General features: G+C 38.7%; 1 protein-coding gene across 1 annotated transcript in view; it reads left to right on the top strand.

Moving 5' to 3' along the window:
* The first annotated feature begins 3,852 nt into the window (after positions 1 to 3,852).
* Positions 3,853 to 25,036, top strand: part of PTPRH (protein tyrosine phosphatase receptor type H) — a 722,562-nt gene continuing 701,378 nt past the window's right edge. Inside the window, exon 1 of the mRNA XM_044059212.1 lies at positions 3,853 to 4,062. Coding sequence (XP_043915147.1) covers positions 3,933 to 4,062 — 130 coding nt within the window. The 5' untranslated portion in view covers positions 3,853 to 3,932. The remainder of the gene's footprint in view (positions 4,063 to 25,036) is intronic.

The raw sequence follows: 25,036 nt of genomic DNA, 5'->3' as shown, positions 1-25,036 counted from the left end.
GATTTCATGCAACAAAACCTGGAAGACAGATACCTTTTCTTTTCCTTGGACAGGAATGTTTCTGTATATTCTTCCACACTTTCCACTAACTTCCAGGGTACTTCTGAAGATTCAGAAGGAATCCTCCAAGGTCATTGTGGTGACTACCTTCTGGCCCAGGCAACTCTGGTCCTCCCTTGCTTTGGAAATGGTCAGAGGCAATTGCCACAAACTCCCTCACAGACTGGATCGACTCACACAAGGACAGGGGTGTTTGATACACCTCAGTACTAATCAATTTCAATTGACTGCCTAGATGATAGGGTCTTAATTCCCTTTAGGTATCTGTTTACTAAAAATATGACTCAGGTACTGATGGAGGCAAGAAAGCATGCTACTAGAAAGTCACATATTAGCAATTGGAAAATGTTTTCTAGTTGGTGCAGACAACAGAACCAGCACCCATCCAGGACTAGATGTTCTCTGATTTTGCAATATTTGTGTGAGTTAGTTTTCTTACTGCTCCACAAAGCTTCATTTATCAGCAATTTCAGCATGTCAGCCCATTGATCTTCCTCTTTCAATGCAGCCTCCTGTCAACATGCTTTTGAATGGGGTTTTGAATAACAGGCCACAAAAAAAATGGATGGCCTCTTCTTGGGATCTTAATTTTCTGCTAGAGAAGTTAACACTTGCTTCGTTTGAAGCAGCTAACCTGGCTGACTTGAGGCTCTTAACAAGAAAATAGTTTTACTGGTTGTTCTGACCCCTGTCGGAAGGGTATCTGAGTTGTAAATTTTTATGGTGTGTCATCCCTACCACATTTTCCACAGAGACAGGGTATCTTTGAGAACTAATCATTATTAATGCCTAAAGTGGTATCTAAGTTTGCTTTAAGCCAATCTACTCATCTCCCCATTTTTTTCATGAACCTAAAAATGATGAAGAAAAGATAATACATACTTTGGATGTCCACAGACAAATCGGATACTATCTTGACATATTTAAATCTTTCAGATGTTTGGATAAGTTGTTCATTTCTTCTAAAGGTAAGAAGAAAGGGCAGCCTGTGTCAAAGCAGGTTATTTCCAAATGGTTGCTTCAGGCTATTACCTTTTGTTATACTCACCACTACAAAACTATTCCTGGCAGGGTCTAGGCCCAAACCACCAGGCATTGGCTTCATCTATGGCTTTTGGAAAGGGTTGGATACTAGAAGTATTCTAGAAGCATCATCTTGGTCCTCTGTACATATTTTTACAAAGCATTATAAGCTTGATTTTTCTCCAGGTTCAGATAAGGCTTTGCTTGGACCACTCTCCAGGGCCTCCTAGACTTTTCTCTTTCTACCTCTCAAAAATTGTAAGTTATGGTAATCTACCTATATAGCTTCAGCTAATGTAGCACTGATCAATATGAGGAATATAGTACAGTTGTGTATGTAAACTTACCATAACAGCAGATGTTTCAAATGATCACTGCTACAGCAGCAACTCTCTCAATCCACCCCCCCACCTTGTTTTTTGGTGTGTTGTTTATGCCAGGGTGTGGATATTTATTTTGTTGTTCTTTCTAGCATCGTCCTTTCAAGGCTCGGCCCCTCTCTCTCTCTCTCTGTCTCTCACTCTGTCTCTGTTGGCGGGAAAGCTCTGAAGGGCTTGGTGCCCAAACTTGTCTTTTAGTCAGCTCAGTTTGAGCTGTTATGGAAGCTGGCCGGCTGTTATATCTGTGGCAGGATATGACCCATAGAGCTTAGGAGTAATGATCATTCGAATGTCTACTGTTCTGGTAAGTTTAATTAAACAACTGTACTTTATTTCCTTGGCTGCATACTTGGTGAGTAGAAAAAATGTCCCTGTCAGCATTTTGTTCATCAAAATTTCTTAAATCAAACTTTTTAGGATTGATTTATCTAACTGCTCTCATTTTTATTTTTTATATGTTTACATGGGTTTATATTACTTCAGTGAGTTTTCAGAAACTAAAAATTCATATGGTTGAGACGATATGATCTAGTTTCTGGAAACTTGAAATAATAAAAACAAAATCTGTGTTTTTGCAAGGGCAAGCTCCCCTACACCTCTGAAAATTATATGTACTCCAAGATCATCACAATACAGTGAGGAAAAGGGTAAATTCTCCTTTAAAATGTTTATATGTAGATTGCAGTACAGTGGGGATTGGGGAATTTTCCCTTTTCCCCACTATAATGTGATCTTGGAGTTGGTATAGTGCAGTGGGCCCCCATATGGGGGATGCAGAGGTTCTTGCCCCCCCCCCCCTACAAAATTGTAGATTTTTTTAATTTGGAGTTTCAGAAACTCAATCACATGGTCTCAAGCATATGAATTTCAAGTTTCTGAAAACTTGATGAAGTAATATAAATCTGTTTAGACTCAGATTACAAACAACATTCAGTCATGTTTCTGAAATGTCCTTTTTTTCTGTTGCGATGCTATTACGGAAAAGATAAGTTCTTTTGTTAGCATCATGTACTGTTTTGTATTACAAAGAAAAGCAATGTCAAATGCAATAAGCTTTGCTTCTGAAACTAATATATGTTTTATATATATATATATATATATATATATATATATATATATATATATATATAGGGTCTATATCACATCTGAGGAAGTGAACGAAACGAAAACGCAAGTGTGGAGACATAGCGTTTATGTGTTTAAGGAGTTCGTGTCTTGATGTTCTTTTTTGGTATTGAAGTGCTGGAGTGATTTGCTGTTCATTTCGTCAAATAAACTGGTGATATAAAAGTAAGCTGTGATTCCTTTTCTGCACTGGTTCGTATTTTGAAGACATAGGGTCTATGTCACCATATCGAATGGTGATAATGCCGAACGCCGAAAATATCAAAAGTTCACTGGAACGAACTTGTGTTTTTGTGGTCGCGGTACAGTGAGGATTGGGATATTTGCCCTTTCCTCACTGTAGTGCGACCTTGGAGTTGGAATATATATTTAACGGGGTGTGCGGGGGGCGCAACCCCTCACAATAGCAAGTTCTTTCTCATGAACCTTCGATATTTTCGGCGTTCAACATTATCACAATTCGATATGATGATATAGACCATATATATATATATATATATATATATATATATATATATATATATGGGTCTACTTCATAAGATCGACAGACCATTTGATCGACATTCATTTGGTCGACAGCTCATTTGGTCGACAACCAGTATTCAAGGCAAAAACCTGGGATTTGCCCCGCTTCCCAATGTTGTGCGACCCTGGAGTTGATATATATAGTTAACGTGGTGTGGGGGCAAAGCCCCCCATACCTATTTCCATTTGAAACATGAAAATACAACAAAAACTACACATTTTAAACAAAAATAGGTGGGGGTCTTTGCCCCACACACCCCCCAATGTGGAGGCTGTATCCCTAAACCCCCCCATAACTATATATAGCAACTCCAGGGTCGCACAACATTGGGGAGGGGGCAAATCCCTGTTAAGTGCCTTGAATACTGGTTGTCGACTAAATGAGCTGTCGACCAAATGAATGTCGATCAAATGGTCTGTCGGTCTTATGAAGTAGACCCATATATAGATATATATATATATATATATATATATATATATATATATATAGATATATATATATATATATATATATATATATATATATATATATATATATATATATATATATATATAGAGAGAGAGAGAGAGAGATGACAAGATATACATCATTCTGAAAAAAGAATTTCAAATGTTAGAAAATAAACAACAGCTTGAAATTGTTAGAAAACTGAAAAAAGAGAATTATATGGTAAACTTGCTAACATGAGCTAGAAATAATAAATGTTGATATCTTTATTTTAATCTTTAACAGCACCACCATTTGACTGTAGCAAACTCAGCTGGACCATTGAAGAGACGTACATCGTGGTAAAAGCCAGTGATAAGTTTGATGACATCATGGTTGCAGGGGCTAATAATGAAAAAGATGGAACATTTTTTAACATCAGCAACTTGTCTCCTGGCTGCACATATAACATTACATTTTTAAAGCTGACGTTTGTTGTGTGCAACATCTCTCGTCACACAAGTAAGACATAACTTTATAATAGAAGACATGTTTTGAATAATATTGCAGTGCAAACCCCAGGAATAAAGATGAATGTGATAAGTACATTGTTCAAAACAGGCAAAATTACTTTCTCAACAATGCATATATGGATTACTCTGTGAAATACACTGATATCAGAGCTGGCTGTGACCTATGTTACAGCACATTAATTCTGCCTAAAATGTCAGAACTTATGGAAAGTAATATGAGTGCCTGATGAGCACAGCTAATGTGATCCAAATGTAGTCATACTGAGTACCAGGGCTGTCACTTAATATGTTTGCAACAAAATGGCATCATTTTTCCAACAGGATTTAATGTCCTCTAGACAAGATACCGGAAGATATACCTTCTTTTACAGTGTCCGTTTAGAGTTTCTCCATCTGCACATATATAACCCCACAAACACACATACAATTGTACATAAAGCTGTGCCACCAAACTTTGCACAGCCTCTTGACAAATATTCATGTATACAGCTGATACACATACCTAACCTCATACCATGTGGAAAAAACATAGTACAAGTATAAAAAGTATGCCTGTAACATGCCAATACTGCCATCCATCTTAGTTGCTCAAGTACGCCAGCAGAGGTCAGAGTGGCAAAGAAATGGAGTGCTATGGTTATGTCACACACAAAGGTGCTCCATAATGATGATTAGAAGGTGCAATGTAGGCATGACTGGTTAATAAACTACACACAGGATCAAAATGTTATGAACTATGTGGCCCGTTGCTACTCAGTAGGGATCCTGAAGTGTTGTAACTTATCAGTCAAATGTATGTGAGCTCCTAGCACGATGTCACCACTTCAAAAAATAGTGCGACGGTAACAGGGAAACAGCAAATTGCAAAATTTGTTAAAACTTTCAATTTTTGTTTTTCAGGTGAAGACAGTACTTATATTATTTAACTCTGAAGTGAAATTCCCTTAATTTAGGGAAAGGCAAATAGTCTAAGTTATTGCAGCCATAGAATTTTTATACATCTCTTTAATTAACACTTCTATTTTCATAGTTCTGAGATCACATTAATAACCCTTGTACTTTCAATAGACACCCAATATGTCTCTGTCTTCATATATATGAATAACATTTTCTGTGTGTGTGTGTCTGTGTGTTTCTGCACGTGGGTGAACACTCACACATGCAAATGCATATACTGCATTGCTTACAACTTCATTGCCCCGTATACTTGTTGTGCAAACCACAAGCAATTCCATATCTTAGCACATCACACTGTGCTGCAATGAAATCTGAGCCCATAGCATGACAATTTTTGCAAATGTGGCAGGAATTAATGCCTCCAACTCCCCTGCTATACAAAGACTCCTGTATATAGCAGTGTGTACAGCTGATTTTGCTGCATACCCTTCAACTATTTACAGAACCTGTGTAAGTAACCCTAGTACCGCTGAAAAGCAAAACACACAAACTGCTTCCACGATGTTTTTCATGGGCCCACATTGTGTCTGAAATGCAGATTACACATCAGTCTACACCAAGTGTGATTTGCACACAGCTATACGCTTCCAGAGTTTGGATTTAGTGGCCCTCCTTCTTTTGTATACACACACACACACACACACACACATACACACACACACACACACACACACACACACACACACACACACACACACACACACACGTGTGCACGCTTCCCTTTCTTTTTGTTTAGAAATTGCAACCCTGAACTGTGTGTGCTATTCCTCATGCAGACTACATTCTCATTTGAGTTTCAGACCCTGGTGTACCCCTAGCTCATAACCCAAATTCTGTATACTTTCTCATTGCACAGGCTCAAGTAATTATAAACTATAATAATAAGTAACCAAAAATCATTGAAACAAATGCAACCAGCAAAGTGTTCATGTGAAACGAAAACAAAAAACTGGGAGAAAGAGATGGAACTCTAAGCCTTTATAACAAATACAATAAAATCCAAAGTAAGCACTTTTAATTCACAAAGATGCATAAATAAATTTAATCAGATTGAGGATTAATAGACATTAAAATACAAATGTAACATGGTGACATGTAACCAAACCAACGAAATTGTGTGGCTGTCCAAAATATATACCAAGAATACAAAAACCAGGATAGCCGCAGAGTAGAATGCAGTTACTGAAAATTCTTCCAACTTAAAAACGAAAAGTGACACCGTCAACGTTCATCAATAAAAATTTCCTCTTTATTCATAATGTAAGGACACTGTGCACATCTCCCACACTTAAAAGTTCCTACCTTCCTATTTTCTACCCTTTTTCTATATTTTCCATTTCCTTCTATTTTCTTCCTTATGTTGGGTGGGTTTCTGAAAGTCACTTGAGGTATTATATTTTTAATTTCTTCCATATCAGTGATGGCAGAAAATCTCTCCCATTCTCTCTTAAATATCTGTTTAACATCTTTTCTTAAAGTATTAAATTCTGTAATTAATCTTTTTACGTTCTTATTCTCGTTTAAATTTTCATTTTTCTTATCCAAACCGTCTTTCTTCCCTTACTTTATTCCTTTTATTGGATGAAATTTTTCACCTCTACCTATCTCAACTTCCTTTCTTATTACCCTAACGAATTCCACCGGATAACCTCTATCTAAAAACATTGTTTCTAATTTATTACATTCTTTATAAAAATCAACTTCATCACTTGTCATCCTCGAGCCTCTCACGAATTTTTAAGGAATTTTTTTCCTATATAAATTCAACTACAAATTATTTAAAGTTTACATATGTGATGAATGCAGAAGTTATAAATTATTTGGATGTGGAAATTTATAAGAAAAATGGAAAATTTGAGACTAAGGTATTTAGAAAAGACACATTCTGTAATTCTTACTTGCATTATGATAGCTTCCATCCTATCCATTGCAAGAAAAATATTGTGAAAGGCCAATTCATGAGAGGCTCGAGGATGACAAGTGATGAAGTTGATTTTTATAAAGAATGTAATAAATTAGAAACAATGTTTTTAGATAGAGGTTATCCGGTGGAATTCGTTAGGGTAATAAGAAAGGAAGTTGAGATAGGTAGAGGTGAAAAATTTCAACCAATAAAAGGAATAAAGGAAGTGAAGAAAGATGGTTTGGATAAGAAAAATGAAAATTTAAATGAGAATAAGAACATAAAAAGATTAATTACAGAATTTAATACTTTAAGTAAAGATGTTAAACAGATATTTAAGAGGGAATGGGAGAGATTTTCTGCCATCACTGATATAGAAGAAATTGAAAATATAATACCTCAAGTGACTTTCAGAAACCCACCTAATATAAGGAAGAAAATAGAAGGAAATGGAAAATATAGAAAAAGGGTAGAAAATAGGAAGGTAGGAACTTTTAAGTGTGGGAGATGTGCACAGTGTCCTTACATTATGAATAAAGAGGAAATTTTTATTGATGAACGTTGACGGTGTCACTTTTCGTTTTTAAGTTGGAAGAATTTTCAGTAACTGCATTCTACTCGGCGGCTATCCTGGTTTTTGTATTCATGGTGACATGTAACATATTTAACCAATCAAGTGAAGGCAATTCAAAAGCTCTAAACACACTTTAACTAAGTACAACTGAAAAATCTTAAAAGTTAAACAAAAAATTAAAACATATGTACAATGTATAGACTGAAATGAAGAAAAGGTCAACACAGAAGAATTCTGCTTAAAAAATGCCATTTAAATGTGCCTTAGCAGTTACAGATTGCTAGCATTACACCTCAGATAGTGTAACCTGGAGTCTGAACAAAGGCAGGTCTTTCAAGCTTAGTTTTCTGATATAAATGTCTATCTTTGTGGTGCTGAGTTTCATTACAGAGAAAATATGTTAATCTAACTCCTTACTTTCTGTGAGTATTTGATTTTGCATTTTTTGTACACTGTAATTTCTGTAAAAGTGCATGTTTCTTCTGGTGTTTTCTTACAGCATTTTTATGTTTTAGATATTGTTTTGTTGAGACAAATCAGTGAGTTTGGAAAAAAGATTAACTTAACGACAATATTTAAAGCAGTGAATGCAACACAAACCATATCAGCCCAAGTAACTTCAATTAACCACAGGGGTCAGATTTTTTACACGTGAACACTGATCTACAGTTGTTACTTTGAAAAGAACAATTAAATCAGCTACATTGTCCTGGAACTTTGTCCGTTCAGTGAAGAATCAACCAGTTGCATAGGAAGAGTAATCATTGTTACTGCAGCATACTGGAACTGCTCACCATCACCCCCATGTCCACATGAGCTTACATCTTCTCGGCATCATGCAGAGATGGAAGGTGGAAGGGACCACCTCTATTTACTCACCACGGGGGTGGGGGTGAGGGGTATATATATTGTCTGGCATTCAGCTCTATATGGCTTATGTAGAATGCTTCTTAGCCATGATGATAACAGCTGTTATCCATTTATAGGGGCTTTGGGCATGGGGATACATACAGAAATGGGCTTTTATATTACTGCTTAATGAATAGTGAGACACTGGCAACTTATTCTTGAATGTTTGCCATACCTGTTGACATTAACAAGGGTTTGGTGTGGGCATTACTCCCCCCTCACCCTTCACAATGCTTGATGTTGACAAGAACACTCAATATGGTCACTGAAGACTTCTCTAGCACCCATGATGTGGATGTATGTTTGAAATGGGACAGATCTAGGGGTGGTAGATGCAAATCCTAAGACTCCACTTAATGTATGTTACGAAGGGGGTCATGGCTTTGATATATATGAATATATGTGAATATATCTGATGCCTTTGGTGATCTTCAAGCCAATTACTCCCCTTCTGCTTAAACCTTGTACATGTGTTAAACTGATGTGTACACGCATGCCCAACCACACTGGTAAGGTACCCACCTCTAACATTTTCATTGCTTACCGAATTTCCCACTGACATTTTGCTTAGTGGAAGAGCCATCTCTGGCTTTCATGTCCCACACACAAAATAATAACAAGGGGTGGCACATGTAGCTGTGCACCTTGTGACAGACATGGAATATTGGCATGTAAGAACTGGTGCAAATGGCCTGCAATGAGCAGAACTATGTGGATAGCCCTTTGGAAGCTATAATTGTTGGGCTGTCCCCATTCTTAAAGTTGTAGAGGTGGATGCAGTGGCAGGTCGCCTTGTTACATATTGTGGTAAATAAAACACATTGTTCAGACAGTGAATAAACTGCATGCCACTGCACACCATCTTCATGTTGCATCTCCATCTTTTGTGGTAGACTATGCTATTACAGAGTGACCATTAATTATGTCCTCCTTTCTCCTTCTCTCTGTATTGCCTCATGCTAGTTCCCTTTGTGTGGTGCATTATGCAGACTGTGTGAATGTTAGGTGGCCTGGCTATATGGCTATGTTTGTCACTGTCCACATTATAGTTTGTCTTGCTGGACTGTTTCTGTTTAGCAAGCTCCTGTACTGTGGCATGCTGCCTACCTTCTGTGTTCTGCTTTGTGGTGTGCTGTCCATACCTGTTGCTTCTACGGTGTTCCAGATTACTGCTACGTCCATTCTGCTTGAGGCATCTGCATGCCTTCCTTGGATACATTAATGTTTTGGGACATGTCTTCCAGTAGCTCCCCGTACACCACACTCTGCACCTGTGTGGATTCTTACTGATGTTGCAATGTATACGGAGTGGTCTGCTTTGTCTGCTACTTTACAACACATTGACATGAGGGACTGCATAGCTTCATGTTCTTCCTTCACTTCTCCCATTATGGCACATGCACTTTGGTGCTACTTATCTCCATGCCTTAGTTCTGTACTTCCCCTACCTTTTGTTGGCATTCATGTGCAAATGGTTCCATGTTCTTATCCTATATGAGGACCTCAGCCACTGCCTACAGCATGATGCTGTTACTATACCAGAATACCCCCAGTGGCTTCTGGTTGAGTTTACAGGATTCTGTTCTCTTTGAACTTCTCTGCAATTGGAGCTATTTTTGGCTTTTTGTGCTGATGTCCTTATTTCTTTGTTTGCTTCACAGCGTGCATCCTACCATCCTACCACATGTTTCAGGCAGTTCATCTCCATCACCTATAGCTTCCTGAAATGCACTGCCTTTACTGCTCAGGTGTCTGAACGAAACAGTAGTACTTTGCACACCTTAAGTTTAAGCATCTTTGGCATTCTAAGTGACATATGAACTTTTTTTCACCCTTCAGCTGCTCCTCTATCGGTAACTTTCCATTTGGTGGGTCTGCCATCTCGGCAAGTGCACATTGCCGACTGGCAGCAAAAGTATATTATGCTTCACTCACTTTTACGTTAGCCTGATTAAATTGGATTAGGACCTTTTGAATTATCTTAACTTGATTTCTTAAATGTAGTACATTTGGCTATGTTACAACTGTATTTTAATATCTGTTTTATTAACTGACCTTCAGTCTGATTAAATCTTTGTGTATCTTTATGAGACAAAAGTACTTAATGTAAGTTTTAATAGTGGATTTTAGCTTATTTATTAAAAAAGGCTCATAGTTCTATCCCTTCTCGTTTTTTTAGTTTTTAATGTTTTTTCTAATAATATTTTATCAGGTTTGTTAGTAATATGTGGAAGTGATACAATTTATTGCAAGGGGAATTGACTCCCCACACCTACATGTAAGGAGGGAAATGTCCACACACCCAGCATTAATTATTCTCACCCCTAGGTCACTGCAAGTGATAACTGATAGGCAGTATAGTGCCACACTTTCTTTATCTACTTTCCTTTTCTCTGGGAGGCTGTAAGACCTCAGCAGAGGTATACACAAAAAAAGCAACATGTTGCTAACATGTGCATTACATGAAGAGCAGAGCACTTGAACAGTTACTTTTGGCAAATAATATCAAATAAGAAATGAGTTCAAAGCTGTGGAGAACACCCCAACCATACCATGTTACACCTCCTTCCACACATTCAGACCACAAACTGAAAGCAGTAACAAAAAACTGAGGGTAATGCTGCTCAATGCCAGATGTCTAATCCTAAAAATGCACGCACTCGAGGCACTCCTCAGTATGGAGAAAATCGATATATGTGCAGAAACAGAAACCTGGTTTAAGACTCCAGAGAGTATCCCAACACTACCAGGCTACAACTCATACCATACATTTCGGCCACAAAACCCAGACCGAAATACAAATGGTAGGGGAGTATCCATATTCATCAAGGATACCCACACCTCCAGGTTAGTAGCACAGCACGATGCTTCAGAGATCATCCATGTGCAACTAACAACGGGCAAAACTGCTTTTCAAATTATAGCTTGCTACAGATCACCTACCATGTCCCAGGACCCCCACTCCACATTCTTGGAAACACTGGGAAACATAAAGGTCCTACCAAACACCCTGATATTGGGTGATTTCAATTATCCAAACATTAACTGGGAGAACTACTCAAGTATGAACTCCCTGGCCCAACATTTCCTTGAATTTATAAACTCAAATGCCCTAGATCAACTGGTTAACACCCCCACCAGAGGTGACAACATATTGGACCTGGTCATCACCAACATGGGCGACTGGTGTTCCACACCAGAGGTCAACCCCTCGCTGGTTATATCTGACCACAAGCTAATCACTCTGGATATCCACATTCCACCACCACCCCCGGTCAAAGAAACCACAGTGAAAAACTTTTCAAAAGCAAACTTCACATTACTTAAGACCGAGGTGGGAAGTTTCAAAGCCCCCATGTTAAAGGATAATGCTGTCCAAGCTGCAAACTCCTTTACTAATGCACTCTATGGGCACCTACAAGAATGCATGGATCATGCTATCTCAAACAAAACAAAGACTCACTCCTCCAAGAAAAGGAAAGCAGTCTGGTGGACCCCTGCCATAAACAAGCTATGCAATAGAAGGAGGAGGAAATCACGAGTGTAACTTGGCAAATCCTGGCCACTGATAGGCAACTGACTGTTATTTTCTCCTTGTTCATCATGGTGAGTAAGAGTGAGGCATCAGTATGTCATACAATGGAGTTCCTGATGACTAGAGTCATTTTGGGCTTAGAAGTGGAGCCTCCCCTGGGTGTGGCTTTTTGTGCCATGTTAGGTGTTGTTACTGCTTAGTGATTTTAAGTTTGCTGATGATAACTTTTCCAGGTGCAATGTGTGGGAGACCTTTGTGGTTTGGGAAGACTGCATTTAAATACCTCAGTATAAGCAGGTCTAAGTGTGGGGTGCATACTATGTGTGGTTAGTGTAGTATTTTTTTTTCTGATAGCCACATTGTTATTTTGAGTGCTTGTACACAAGAGTTTTGCCTTCAGAGACATTGTGTATATACTTCTGTCGCATACTGTGTTTATTCTTTGAGGATTAAATTGTTGTCAGTGAACATTAGACAATTGTTACATTGTCTCAGGATAGACATATCCACCAAACTGACTGTGGAGAAATTGGGAAAGTACATATCCATGATGTCAGGTCCTTTACTGGGTGAGCTACAAGGGTGCTGTTTATAAGGGGTTAATGATGGGCTGACTAAGGGTGCTTTTGGGAATAGAGACTTGACTAGTCTATACAATACTAAATTCAAGGGGTATTGCTCCTGAGCACGCAAACTAGCTAATCTACTCTACCCAACCCATAAGTATTTGGCTTACTCTCACCAAATTACTGGTGCAATTTCAGAGGTAGTTTTATAGGGAAAATTTTGTTTTTTAGTTGTTTGCGTCTATACAGGGCACTAGTAACCACTGATCAAGATGTACAGTGGCACACAAATGCAACAAATTTATACAGACAGTTAAAACACTGGAAACTGCTTTCTAAGCCCTCTGACAAATAAAGCGACTACACTTACAGTCTTCTTATGTGTTTTCCCATTCAGGCAGACCAGGCCACCACCTACTGCTATTATATGACTATCCCAGTCTTCTAAATGTAAAAACACAGAAAAGATTTCTCAAGAGTATAATGCTACCACAAAACAACTTTAACAAACTACCTAGACAATGCAAGTTCAAGTCAGTCAGACAACAGCAAGACAGTTTGAGCAAATGCAGTAATTTCAGACTTAAATATAGATAAATACACAAGTAAAACAAGAAATTAGTGATCAATCCCTAAAACAGCTTCTAGAAATGCATTTTTTTTAATACAAGAACTTATATTTTTCCTGAATGGCACATGATGCAAGGTCAGCATGCCAAGCATTGCTGAGCTCTGCAGGAATGTGCTAAGAGTGCCACAAACATGCTTAATTTATACAGGTACTTAAAACATGGGGAGCTGGCTTTTAAACCCGGCCAAAAAATTACTACATTTACAGCTTTCTTATTTGTTTCCCATCTCAGATTGACCAGGCCACCACCTACTGCCACTGGATGGAATATTTCACTACTACCACAAGATATCTTTAGCAGACTAACTATACAAGCTGATTTCAAGTTAATCAGACCAACAGCTAGACAGTCAGAGCAAATGCAACAATTTCAGCCTTAAATGCAGATAAATGCACAAATAAAACAAGAAAACGTCAGTTGATCACTTAAATTGCTTTTGGAATTGTGGATGGCTTGTGTTCATTGCCTATGCTTCATTAAATATTGTTAGTTAATATTAAAACTGCAGGAAGGGTATGCTGATCATCAGAAATACTGTTATTTTTAACAAGCACAAAAATTATGCAAAAATAATATAGATATAAGAATATTATGCTAGGATTCCAAATTAAGCATGGTAGTAAATGCCATTTTTAAGAATCAGTGCAGTGGAGGTGGCATTACTTTGCTCTAGAAATCTATATGAACAGAGAAATAAGTTAATGATGGAAGAAGCAATACAATAATACAATGTTGATATGCCATAACAAATCTTGGAGCCAGTCAATCAGTATCTAGTATACGTTATGACAGGAGACTAAAGACAAGCTTAAAAAATTACAACAAAATAAAGGGAATGTATCAACAAAACTGATCTGTGAAGTAAACAAGATTGAAGGAAGTCAGAAACGTTTACTTAATCTCTGTATCAGCTCTTTGTCTAATACTGAGTCACAACACATTAAAAATTAATCCATAGTTGTAATAAAAACAATCTGAATGGGGTTGTTACATGGTTAAGGCATTTTTGCAGGGGCACTTTGCCCCTCCATCCAGTGAAATGGAGGACTGCACTCACCACACCAATATTACTTCAAGATCATTGTATCTCAGAGTTGGAGGTACTCCGACGTACTACAGTCCTAAATTAATATATATTCCGCAAATCACACATAAATTCTCACTGTTCAGTAGATCAGAATTATAGTCCTTAGACTCTTAGTGGGTACCCATCATCTATCTGAATGTAATGGGTGACAAAGTTGAATTCTGAAATTCAGTACTCATATTGGTGTATTTTCTGTGTAGAGTATATTATGTCTTAATTCTGGATACATGAGTTTTTCCATTTGCTGCAGTTTCATCCTACATCCTAAGGCATGCAATAGCTAAACTGGCATACTCTGTATGGTTTGTGCATATGCTGTGAACAGAATAGTTTCTCTGTCTTGCAGTTACTGTGCAGAAAGATAGGTTTCATCTCCCCCACAAGTCTGATTTGCATAAAGCTGGCAAATATAGTCTGAATAAATTAATACGTTTATATAAAAATACTAGGCTATCAGTCTCCAGGCTATTACAAGCCTAGGCAGTAACCAAAGATCAGAAGTAAACTATATATCTTGTATCTGTGAGGTAAAAGACCTTAATCATTATGCCAGCCTTGCACCCTGCTCCTCACCACAACAATGAAGAAATCCTTTATGCCAATCTCAGACTAAACCCAAACAAAACAATCAATATCATAGGATGCTATTTCCAACCAGGGCAAAATATTACACCTGTGGAAAATCTCCTGAGCTGGGCTAATCTATCTTTACCCCAGGAAACCATCATTCCCCGAGACTTTAACATCAACTGGCTATCCTGTAATAACAATCTCCCAACCACTCACCTTAATCTCCATGGGTTCACTCAACTCATCCAATCCCCTACCTGAATCAACAAAATGCCTAACTATCATACCTTACTTGACTGGATCCTAGTCAACAAAGCCCCTCACTCTTACCTAGCAGGCTGCTTACCTGACAGGCTTAGTGACCACTCCCCCACTTTCCTAATTTGGCACCACACAAACAGTCTCAAGCCCATTATCCACAGGCAAATATGGAACAAGTCCAACTTCAACCCCAACTCCTTCATCTCCTCCCTGCAAAAAAATTAACTGGTCACCACTAAAATACCTCAACCTAGATGAAGCTGGTCACTTTTTCAACAGTACCTTCCTCTCCATCCTAAACACCCATGCTTCTGTCATGCCCCGTGGTTACAAAAGACCACCAGAACCCTAATGAAATCCAGAGATAAGGCCTGGGAGTATTGGCGACTAAAAAAAATAACTCAGATAGACAATCATTCCTTGAACTGTGCAATAAAGCCAAAAAGCATATAAAATTAGACAAATTCCTCTACTATAAATCCACCCTAAACTCTACCAGCCACAACCCTAAGCAATTCTGGTCCACTATTAACACTATCCTCCACCCAGGGAAGGTTGATACCCCCCAGCCATCCATTCCCCCCTCCTCCAGCAGTATTGCTGAATCCATCAACAAACATGTCACTGAAACTATAACATCTCTAAACAAACAACACTTCCCTACAACAGCTCCCGCAACTCCTAACCCTAAACCCCCCACTCCTCTTTTCTTCTTCACCTCAGTACCTACCTCCAACATAAAAAGACTATTGTCAAAACTTAAACCCACCAAACTCGCAGCTGACAACCTCCCCTCTGAATACTTGAAAATTGCAGCTGATACACTAGCCTACCCAATTTCAATTCTAATCAACCGTTCCATAACAGAAGGCTATGTTCCCTTGATATGGAAAATATCCCACATCATTCCTTTCCACAAAGGCACCCCCTCCACTGACCTCTCCAATTACCACCCCATTGCTATCCTCTCCCCTCTCTCCAAGATACTTGAAAAATGTATCAACACTCAGGTCTCCAACTACCTCCTAGCTAATAATCTCCTCTCCAAAACCCAACGTGGTTCCAGGCCATATGACAGCATTACCTCCGCTCTGCTCTCCTTCACCAACACTATACTTCATTACAAAATCAATAGCCTCTTCTCTACTGCCGTATTTCTAGATCTCTCAAAGGCCTTTGACAGAGTATCTCATGAGCTACTATAGCAATAACCCACGCCTGGGTGTGGGTAATGCTAAATTTACCCACGGTTGGCGTGGTTTACAAAGCCAACCGTGGGGAAATTAAGAATTACCACACCCAGAAGTGGTTATTATAATTATGACATAATTTAAGAAAAGAAACTATTACTTTTCTTAAATAATGGCATAGTATAATGCCTGTTTACTGCCCTTCCGCAGATGTCTGGCATCCGCGGCAGTTCTGATGTAAAGCAACGGAGAAAGCAAGATCTCCGTTGCTTTTTTCTTTAGTGTTTCGCTATGTTAAATGAGTTTAACATAGCGAGACAGTTTTAAAATAAGCAACGGAGATGTCCGTTGCTTATTTTAAAACTGTCTCGCTATGTTAAACTCATTTAACATAGAGAAACACTAAAAAAAAAAAAACGGAGATCTTGCTTTCTCCGTTGCTTTTTTTTAAAACACTGTCTCGCTATGTTAAAAGGGTTTAACATAGCAAGACAGCTTTAAAATAAGCAACGGAGATCTCCGTTGCTTATTTTAAAGCTGTCTCACTATGTTAAACCCTTTTAACATAGCGAGACAGTGTTTTAAAAAAACGAGTTATACTAATGGAAAAAAGTCCGGGCAACCGGACCTTTTTCCATTAGTATATCTCGATTTACAATGGGCACGCTGGCCAATCAGCGTGCACGTTTTGGGGGGGTCATGGTATAATATGCTGTACCCTCCCCAACCTCTCTTTCTCACAATCAGCCTGCAACTGGTTCCACAGCTATCTACATGGATGCCAGCATCAGTAATCTGGGATGATAACCTATCACCTCACCCCCCAGTTACTCTCAGAGTTCCCCAAGGGTCTATCCTTGGCCCTCTGTTATTTTCACTTTTCACTAACAACCTACATACTGCCACCACACAAGCATCTCTTATACAGTACACAGATGACTCTACTCTCATCTGCTCTGCCCCCACTCTACCAGAACTACAACAAATCACGCAGAAATCATTCTCTTCAGTAGAAAGCTCAGCTCCTACTCAACCCAAGTAATACAAAACTTCTCCTGTTCCAACTTTCCAAAGCCACCCAAAACACCCCCCACTTCAACATTCTCGCCAAAGACAATACCATCATCTCTCCATCAGAACACACAAAATTACTCGGTGTGGAAATAGACAACAAACTTAGATTTCACACCCACATATCTCTCACAATAAAAAAAGTTCACAAGGAACTTGGTGCATTATATCAAAGCCGCCATTTCCTAACCAAGGCGGCTAGAATCTCCATAGCCAATTTCCAGCTAATCTCCACCTTACTCTATGCATTCCCCATACTTACCAACCTTAGACAGACAGACCTACACAAGCTGGATGGTTGTTACAACAAAATTGCTAAATTTGCCACTGGAACTTCCTACTGCAGCCATCATTGAATCTCCCTTAAATAACTAAACTGGCTAGAACTCCCACAACTCCTTCACTTTAATCAACTCACCCTCGCTCATAAACTTATTAACCACCCCCTTAACATCCCTTCCCTTCAAACCCTTCTCCAACCCTATCACTCCACTAGGCCCCTAAGATCAAGAAACAAAAATCAACTCACTGTTATCAAACCCAAAAACTCAGCAGGAGAAGCCATATTTTCATGTACCATATCTAAACTTTGGAACAATCTTCCACCCTCTATAACTGCTCTACCTTCCAGCAGCCTTTTCAAGACTGCGCTCAAATTACACTTAAATTTGCACTGGGTTTGTCCTTGTTCTAATCCAGACTAACACCCCCACCCTTACCCCCCCACCTAGACTCTTAACCCAACTATTCTACTGCCACTACTAACCACCGTCAGAATTAGCTAGTTGTCTTTACATACTTTAAAATCTTGTCTGACAACTTTGTTACTAATATTATAAACGACAAGAAACTATCTTAACTTGCAACATTTACTGTATATACTGTTGAAAATCAATATCTTGTTATGGTATTAAAGCCAACAACCTGTAATGTTGTTTACTATTGCTGCAACTTTGTATCTCTATTTATCAAGTACATGATGTTGAGCTTTTCTCCCTGGGCATCCGCTAAAAAAGGACCTGCGTTCAGTCGGAATTTACCTGTAAATAAAATAAATAAATAAATTTAATCCCCCTGGTCTCCAAAATTATCTAATCATCATTAACCCATATAAATACATTCTGGTGTGCAACTAAAATCAGTTTCAATACCGCTGTCACTCACCCTTCTTCACCTCTTTATACACCCACACATTCATATACATATATATATATATATATATATATATATATATATAATATATATATATATATATATATCTACAAACACACACACACACACACACACACACATATACGTATACTTAAATCTCTTGTACATCAGCTAATATCTTTGTCAAATGAAAAATTAACTTTAAAAAGATCAATAACGGCAGGTTCAGGTTAAGGCACTTTAATCTTGCAGCAAGGAGACAAAAACATTCTATTACAGAGTTTGTCTAACTAGAATCAGGAAGTATCAGTGTTTTTATACATTTTCTAATAAGACATTGCCTACCAAGCTGACGTAGCAGAGCACAAGTTTTAACATCATCACTTCATAGCAGCTGTTCTCATACTTTTTCTGCTTATACTATCAATTTTGTGAAAAACTTCCTAAGAAAAACAACGTGGCCTTGGCTACCACCAGTTAGATATATGCAATGTTACCATTCAAGGTACTACAGCTAATTAGAGCACAAAGCAAGTATAGATTGCAGTTCATTTCTTCAACAGTCCTTTGTCTGTCTTTATCTCTTCTCTCTGCAGCTGTGCATGTTCTCATACCACGAACAGAGCTAATTGTTCAAAATCATAACATTATAGAATATAGCATTGTTTTCTCTTATTTCTTCCTGACCTAGCAGATAATCACCTGCTACTCAGTACATTTCCAAAAGGCATAAGCATGAATTTTGCTGTGCTAGCAAACACTAGGTCAGAGGGCATCTTGCAAGTTTCAGAAAGCATACTGCAGTTTCAAAAACATATTTTATTCTCATGCAAAACTAAGCTGTAGTAAAATAGAATGAAAAACGTGTTAACTCTTTTAGCTTCTAATTAGCATTAAGCACACATATTAATACATATTTTTCTAACATTTCCCCGTTAATACTTTTTAATTCTATTTTCAAAAGCATAAACAGTTTGCTTCTTCTCCTAACCTCTTCCATTCAGGATTTGCAGTTAAGAGAGTCATTTAGTTTAGACTTATGAAAGCATTTCACTTTTCAACAACTCCTCAATTTCAGTACTTTGATACAAAGTCTCAGAAACTGACATGTCTATAAAATCTTTGATTAATATTTTCATGCAGGGAATACCACAACAAATGTATGCTCCTGATAGGAGTAATCACACACAAATGGCAATCAGGATATTCATTAGGATGGAACCCCACCCCCCCAAACAAATTCTGGAAAAAGTCCATCAGAGGGTTTGGGCCTGGTTTGGTCATGGACGACACTTGCTGGATCACCTCAAGGTGATCATTTATCTCATGCTGATTGTCTGGTATATACGAACAGCATTCTTCTTTGACTAAAGTGCATGTACCACCCCTCGCCGCTAGGGTGAAGTCGAAAGCCATGCGGTTTTGTAGCACCACAGTTCTCATAGCATTCAGTTCATCAGTCACTAATTCGAGAGCAGAAAAAGTTGCATTGCTCATAACTTTGAGAAGTTTGGACAGTTTTCTCAGGTCCCAAATCGATTTCACTGCACCATATGCAGGGGCTATACCAGCCCATGATATAATAGTGTCACTCAAGTCCATGTGCATTAGTTTATCTTTGTTCTTTAAGGAATTATGATTTCTCCATCCTGCTTCGATTCATCCCACTGGATTCTCAGGTCTCTTGATTGGACTTCCGGGTTTACTGCTGACCTCTCTGATGTTTCGGATTTTCCCTCGAGGCAAAGCTGCAGTGTGTCGTATGGCCAGAACCAGGTAACCCAAAAAACAACTGCTGGACCAATTCTCAGGTAACCATTTGTATGCCTTCTTCCCACAAATAAAATAACAGTTCTCTACTTTAGTATTGATATAAGCTTGCCCTGCATGAAACATTTTCTTATCAATGATAGAAAGCTGTTTTAAAAGAAAAGGATTATGTTGTACTTCACTAACAGTTTTATGCAACTTTTCAAAATATGCATCATAGTTTGTATCACATATAGTTTCCACCTTACTGGCCTTAATATAACATTTATAAGAAACAGTCACATTGCAATTACTCCAACCCACCTGGATAGTGTCATTTTTATAAAAACATACAATTCCCTTTTGTGTAACAGGTAGGTACAATGCTATTTTATCTTGTGATTTTACAGGTGTAGTATCAAAGATCAAGTTTTCCCAGGTCTCATTGACCCCTAGTGGGAGAGCAGTCATTAATAATCCCCCGTATGCTGTTAGTATAGCTGTGCAAATCCAGCAGTTTGAAACATTAAAAGTTTCAGCATACACATATTTGATTGCTTGGTAAGTGTTAAAGTTTGTATGCCAGTCTATGAGTAACGCATCACGTTTGTTCAGTTCAACTCATGTGGCTGAAAAAAGGAAAGGCCACAGCAAAAAGATCATTGTCTCCAGTATAGCTAACAGGATAATCATGCAATTTTTCTGAGATTGTTCTGCATCCCTGTTTACTCTATACCTGGTCATTTTATTCTTGTTGTGTAACAGTAACAAGGTTTTTGTCCAGTTCAAAGTTCTTGACCAGTTTGCAGTGTGTTAAATGGATCCAGGACGCACACTCTGCTATCTTGACTGCAGTGGGTGTTGCCAGCAGAACTTGAAATGGTCCTTCCCACTTTGGAGAGCTCCAATTCTTTTTCTTTATGACCTTTATCCAGACCCAATCGCCTGGTCGAATGCCTGGTTGCACTGCTGCTTCCGATGGTCTGGTCTGTTCTTTATCTGAAACAGAATTTAACTGTAGAAGTTGTTTGTTATTCAGTAACCTCCTCATATACTCTGTCAGTGAACTGTCGGCCTACTGATCTGCAGGCATGAGAAGTTTCCACTGATGTACATAATATGCCCTCCCAAATAGTATTTCAAAAGGAGTTAACCCCTTTGCATTTGGAACAGTTCTCATACTCAACAGTGCCAGAGGTAAACAGTGCACCCAATTCTTCTGAGTCTCTGTCATTATTTTCCTAAGCTTACCCTTCAAAACCCCATTGTGCCTCTCTACTAGTCCTGCAGATTGTGGATGATATGCACAATGGTTTTTTAAAGAAATTCCGAAAAATCGACTCAGCTGTTGTATAGTTTGATTTACAAAGTGTGTGCCATTGTCACTGTAGATCTTTTCCGGTATGCCAAATCTTGGAATAGTTTCTTTGATAAGTATTTTCACAACAGTACTGCATCTGGATTTTTGGTCGAAAAAGCTTCCACCATTTGGAAAACATATCTATAATGACAAGACAGTACTTCTTATTTTCGCATTTGTTCAACTCTATGAAGTCCATACAAATAGTATGGAATGGGTATGGTGGTGTAGGGAAACTCCCTTGCTTAGGCTTCAACGCCGATTGTGCATGATGTTTATTATAAACATGACATGCCGCACGAAAATTTTTAGTGTAGTTTGTAAATCCATACGTTGTAAATACTCGATTCACTAACTGTACCATCCCCCCTGTTGAGACATGGCTCAACCCATGGCTCAACAAAGCTGCATATCCAAACAAGTTAGACGGCAAAATTGGTTTTCCTTCCTTGGAGATGTACAGCCCCTTCTCAAGGATTGCACCTCGTTTACCCATTTCTATTTCTCTACTTTCGTAGTGAGTGTCTGCATTGTTTTCAACATTTCTAAGTCTAAAATCTCAGAAGGTTGTAATTCCTCACTCAAAAGAAATATTTCTGAAGCTGTAGCTGCCTGCTTTGCAGCTGTGTCAGCTCTCGCATTACCTTTTGAAATCCTATCCTGCTGTTTAGTATGAGCTACGCATTTGCAAATAGCTACTTTTCGAGGTAACTGAATAGATTCTAACAAATCTAAAATAAATTGCGCATGATTAATCAGTTTACCAGTAGATGTTATCATTCCTCTATTCTTCCACTGTTGCGCAAAAACATGTATAGTAGAAAAAGCGTACTGGCTATCAGTAAAAATGTTTACACATTTACCCTTTGCTAAGGTGCATGCCCATGTCAAGGCAATCAATTCTGCTGCTTGTGCAGATAAGTTATGTGGTAAAGACTTTGCTTCTAAAATCTCAGTAGCAGAAACTACTGCATACCCTACTAGATTCTGACCTGTAGGACCCTTTCTGCATGAGCCATCCATGTAATATGTCACCTCAGCATCATCCAAGGGAACATCCGTAAGATCTTTTCTAGGTAGTGTCTTTTGCTCAATCTCCTGCAGGCAACAATGTGGTGGGCCATCCGCAGGGGTTGGGAGCAAGGTTGATGGATTTAAAGTTGTGCATCGTTCAATTGTCATATGAGGTTGGCTCAACAGTATAGTCATACAAGAAAGATGTCTAGCAGGAGAAAGATATGCTACTTTTTCTTGCAGTAAAATAATCGCGACTGCATGAGGCACTCTCAATGTGAGAGGGTGGAACAACACTACTGAGGCTGAAGCCTGCACTGCCATTGCAGCTGCGACTATTGCTTGTACACAGTGGGGCAGAGATTGTGCCACTGGGTCTAGCTGTGATGAATAGTAAGCTATGGGGTGTTGCTTGTCCCCATGTTGCTGTGTCAAGACTGATGTCATATAGCCTTATTTACAATCTACAGTTTGGAAAAAACGTTTATGATAATTCAGTAATCCTAAAACTAATGAAGATGCTATTAATTGCTTCAGTTTGCAGAAAGCTGATTCTGCTTCTGGTGTCCACTGTAATAAATCATGTGCAGCCATAGGTTTCTTGTATGTGAAGTCAGTCAACGGAGCAGATTCCAGGGCATAGTTTGGAATCCAACTCCGACAAAAATTAGTCGTACCTAGGAAGGACATCATTGCCTTCTTGGTAGTCGGTTTAGGTGCTTGTAAGATTGCTATTTTTCTGTCTTCATCTAATATTCTGCCTTCTTTGGATATTACATATCCTAGGTATTTAACCTGCTTTTTCCAAAGTTGCAATTTGTTTTTGTTTACTTTGTGTCCTTGAGTGGCTAAAAATTGTAGTAATGCTATGGTATCTTCACTGCATTCTTGCTGGGTGGGGGCTGCCAGCAGAATATTGTCTACATAAAGTAAAATCTGGATGCCTTTCGGTGGGATAAATCCTGCTAAGTTGCTTGCCATTTCCTGTGCAAATATTGTTGGACTTTCACAATATCCCTGTGGTAGTCGCGTATATGTGTACCTTTTCCCCTGAAATGTAAATGCAAACCAATGTTGGCTGTCAGGGTGTATCGGTATGGAGAAAAACGCATTGCTAATATCTACCACAGAAAAATACTTCTGTTGAGGTTTTAAATCATTTAATAAGGTGTGTGGATCTGGCATCGTAGGTGCTCTGGGTATTACTGCATCATTTACAGCTTGTAAATCTTGGACCATACGCCATTCTCCATTTGCTTTTCTAACAGGAAACAAGGGTGTGTTACATGGTGAATCAGGAGATTCTACCAGTACTCCTTCCTTAAGTAAGGCTGCTATTATAGGTTTAATTCCTACCTCTGCATCCTTTCTCAATGGATACTGTCTTTTCTGTGGTCTAAATGCTGACTTTGGCATGATTGTAACTGGTCCTGCTGTACGAATAAGCCCTACACCTGATTTCCCTGTTGACCAGAGAGTTTCTGGTATGCTTCGTAAGGCTTTCTCTTCCTCTTCTAGTAGAAGTGCTAATCAGCTGTCCTCGCTAGATTGCAGGTGCACAGCTGGGTGTGTCTGTGTTATCCAATTTAACTTCTGCTTTTGTACTCCCTGTTCGGATAGCTCAAATTCTGTCTGTTTTTCCCACCTTGTGACTTTTTCTCCTAGGTCTGCCCACTTTACGTTCTTGTCCTTAGTTAAACTAACATGTGGTAGTCGATTAGATTTATAAAGTGCAAAGAATTCCTGGGGCAATGAACAGCTAACTACACTGTTCCACTCTGTGTCCCAGTACAGATTACGTAACACTAATCTGTTTGCATGGTTTTTAAACAATTCTTGCTCATATTCCTTATCAGGTCCTGGTGTGCTGCAATAATACAGAGTACAATGCAACAAATGTTGTTTATCAGTGTCAAGGGAGGGGGACTTACTGATGGCTACGTTCATCAGTTCTTCGGTTACTGCCCCTGGACTAGTCATAACTAAGTCCTGGCTGTACCAGTAAAATGTTTCACCCTCCGATCGCACTACAAAAGTGTCAATTTGTCGCTGTGCCTCCATACCTTGCATAGTTGGAACTACTGCTATGCCAAAAATCTGCATAAGATCTCTGCCCAAAAGGTTTACTGGGCATTTTGCAGAAACAACAATTTTGCTTTTCTGGGTCATCCCTGAAACAGGGTCAGTTATTGCTATGTTATGGGAGAGTGGCTCCCGATACAGCTGCCCATTAGCTGCTTTCACTAATATATAGTCAAGTGATTCTGAATTTTCTGGTAGTTTGGAAGGATGTATCAGGGTCCGTGATGCCCCTGAGTCACACAAAAATTTTACTTCCCTCCCCTCTACCAGAAGCGTAACTTCCGGTTTTGTGTCTGCCAAGTAGAGCTCCAGGCTCAATAATGCTAAGTCCAAAATTTCATTTTCTTCACT

This window comes from Protopterus annectens, chromosome 17.part0 (assembly GCF_019279795.1).
Source record: "Protopterus annectens isolate FY-2018-M chromosome 17.part0, PAN1.0, whole genome shotgun sequence".
NCBI classification, from domain to species: domain Eukaryota; kingdom Metazoa; phylum Chordata; order Ceratodontiformes; family Protopteridae; genus Protopterus; species Protopterus annectens.
This window is presented reverse-complemented; position numbering and strand designations above follow the sequence as displayed.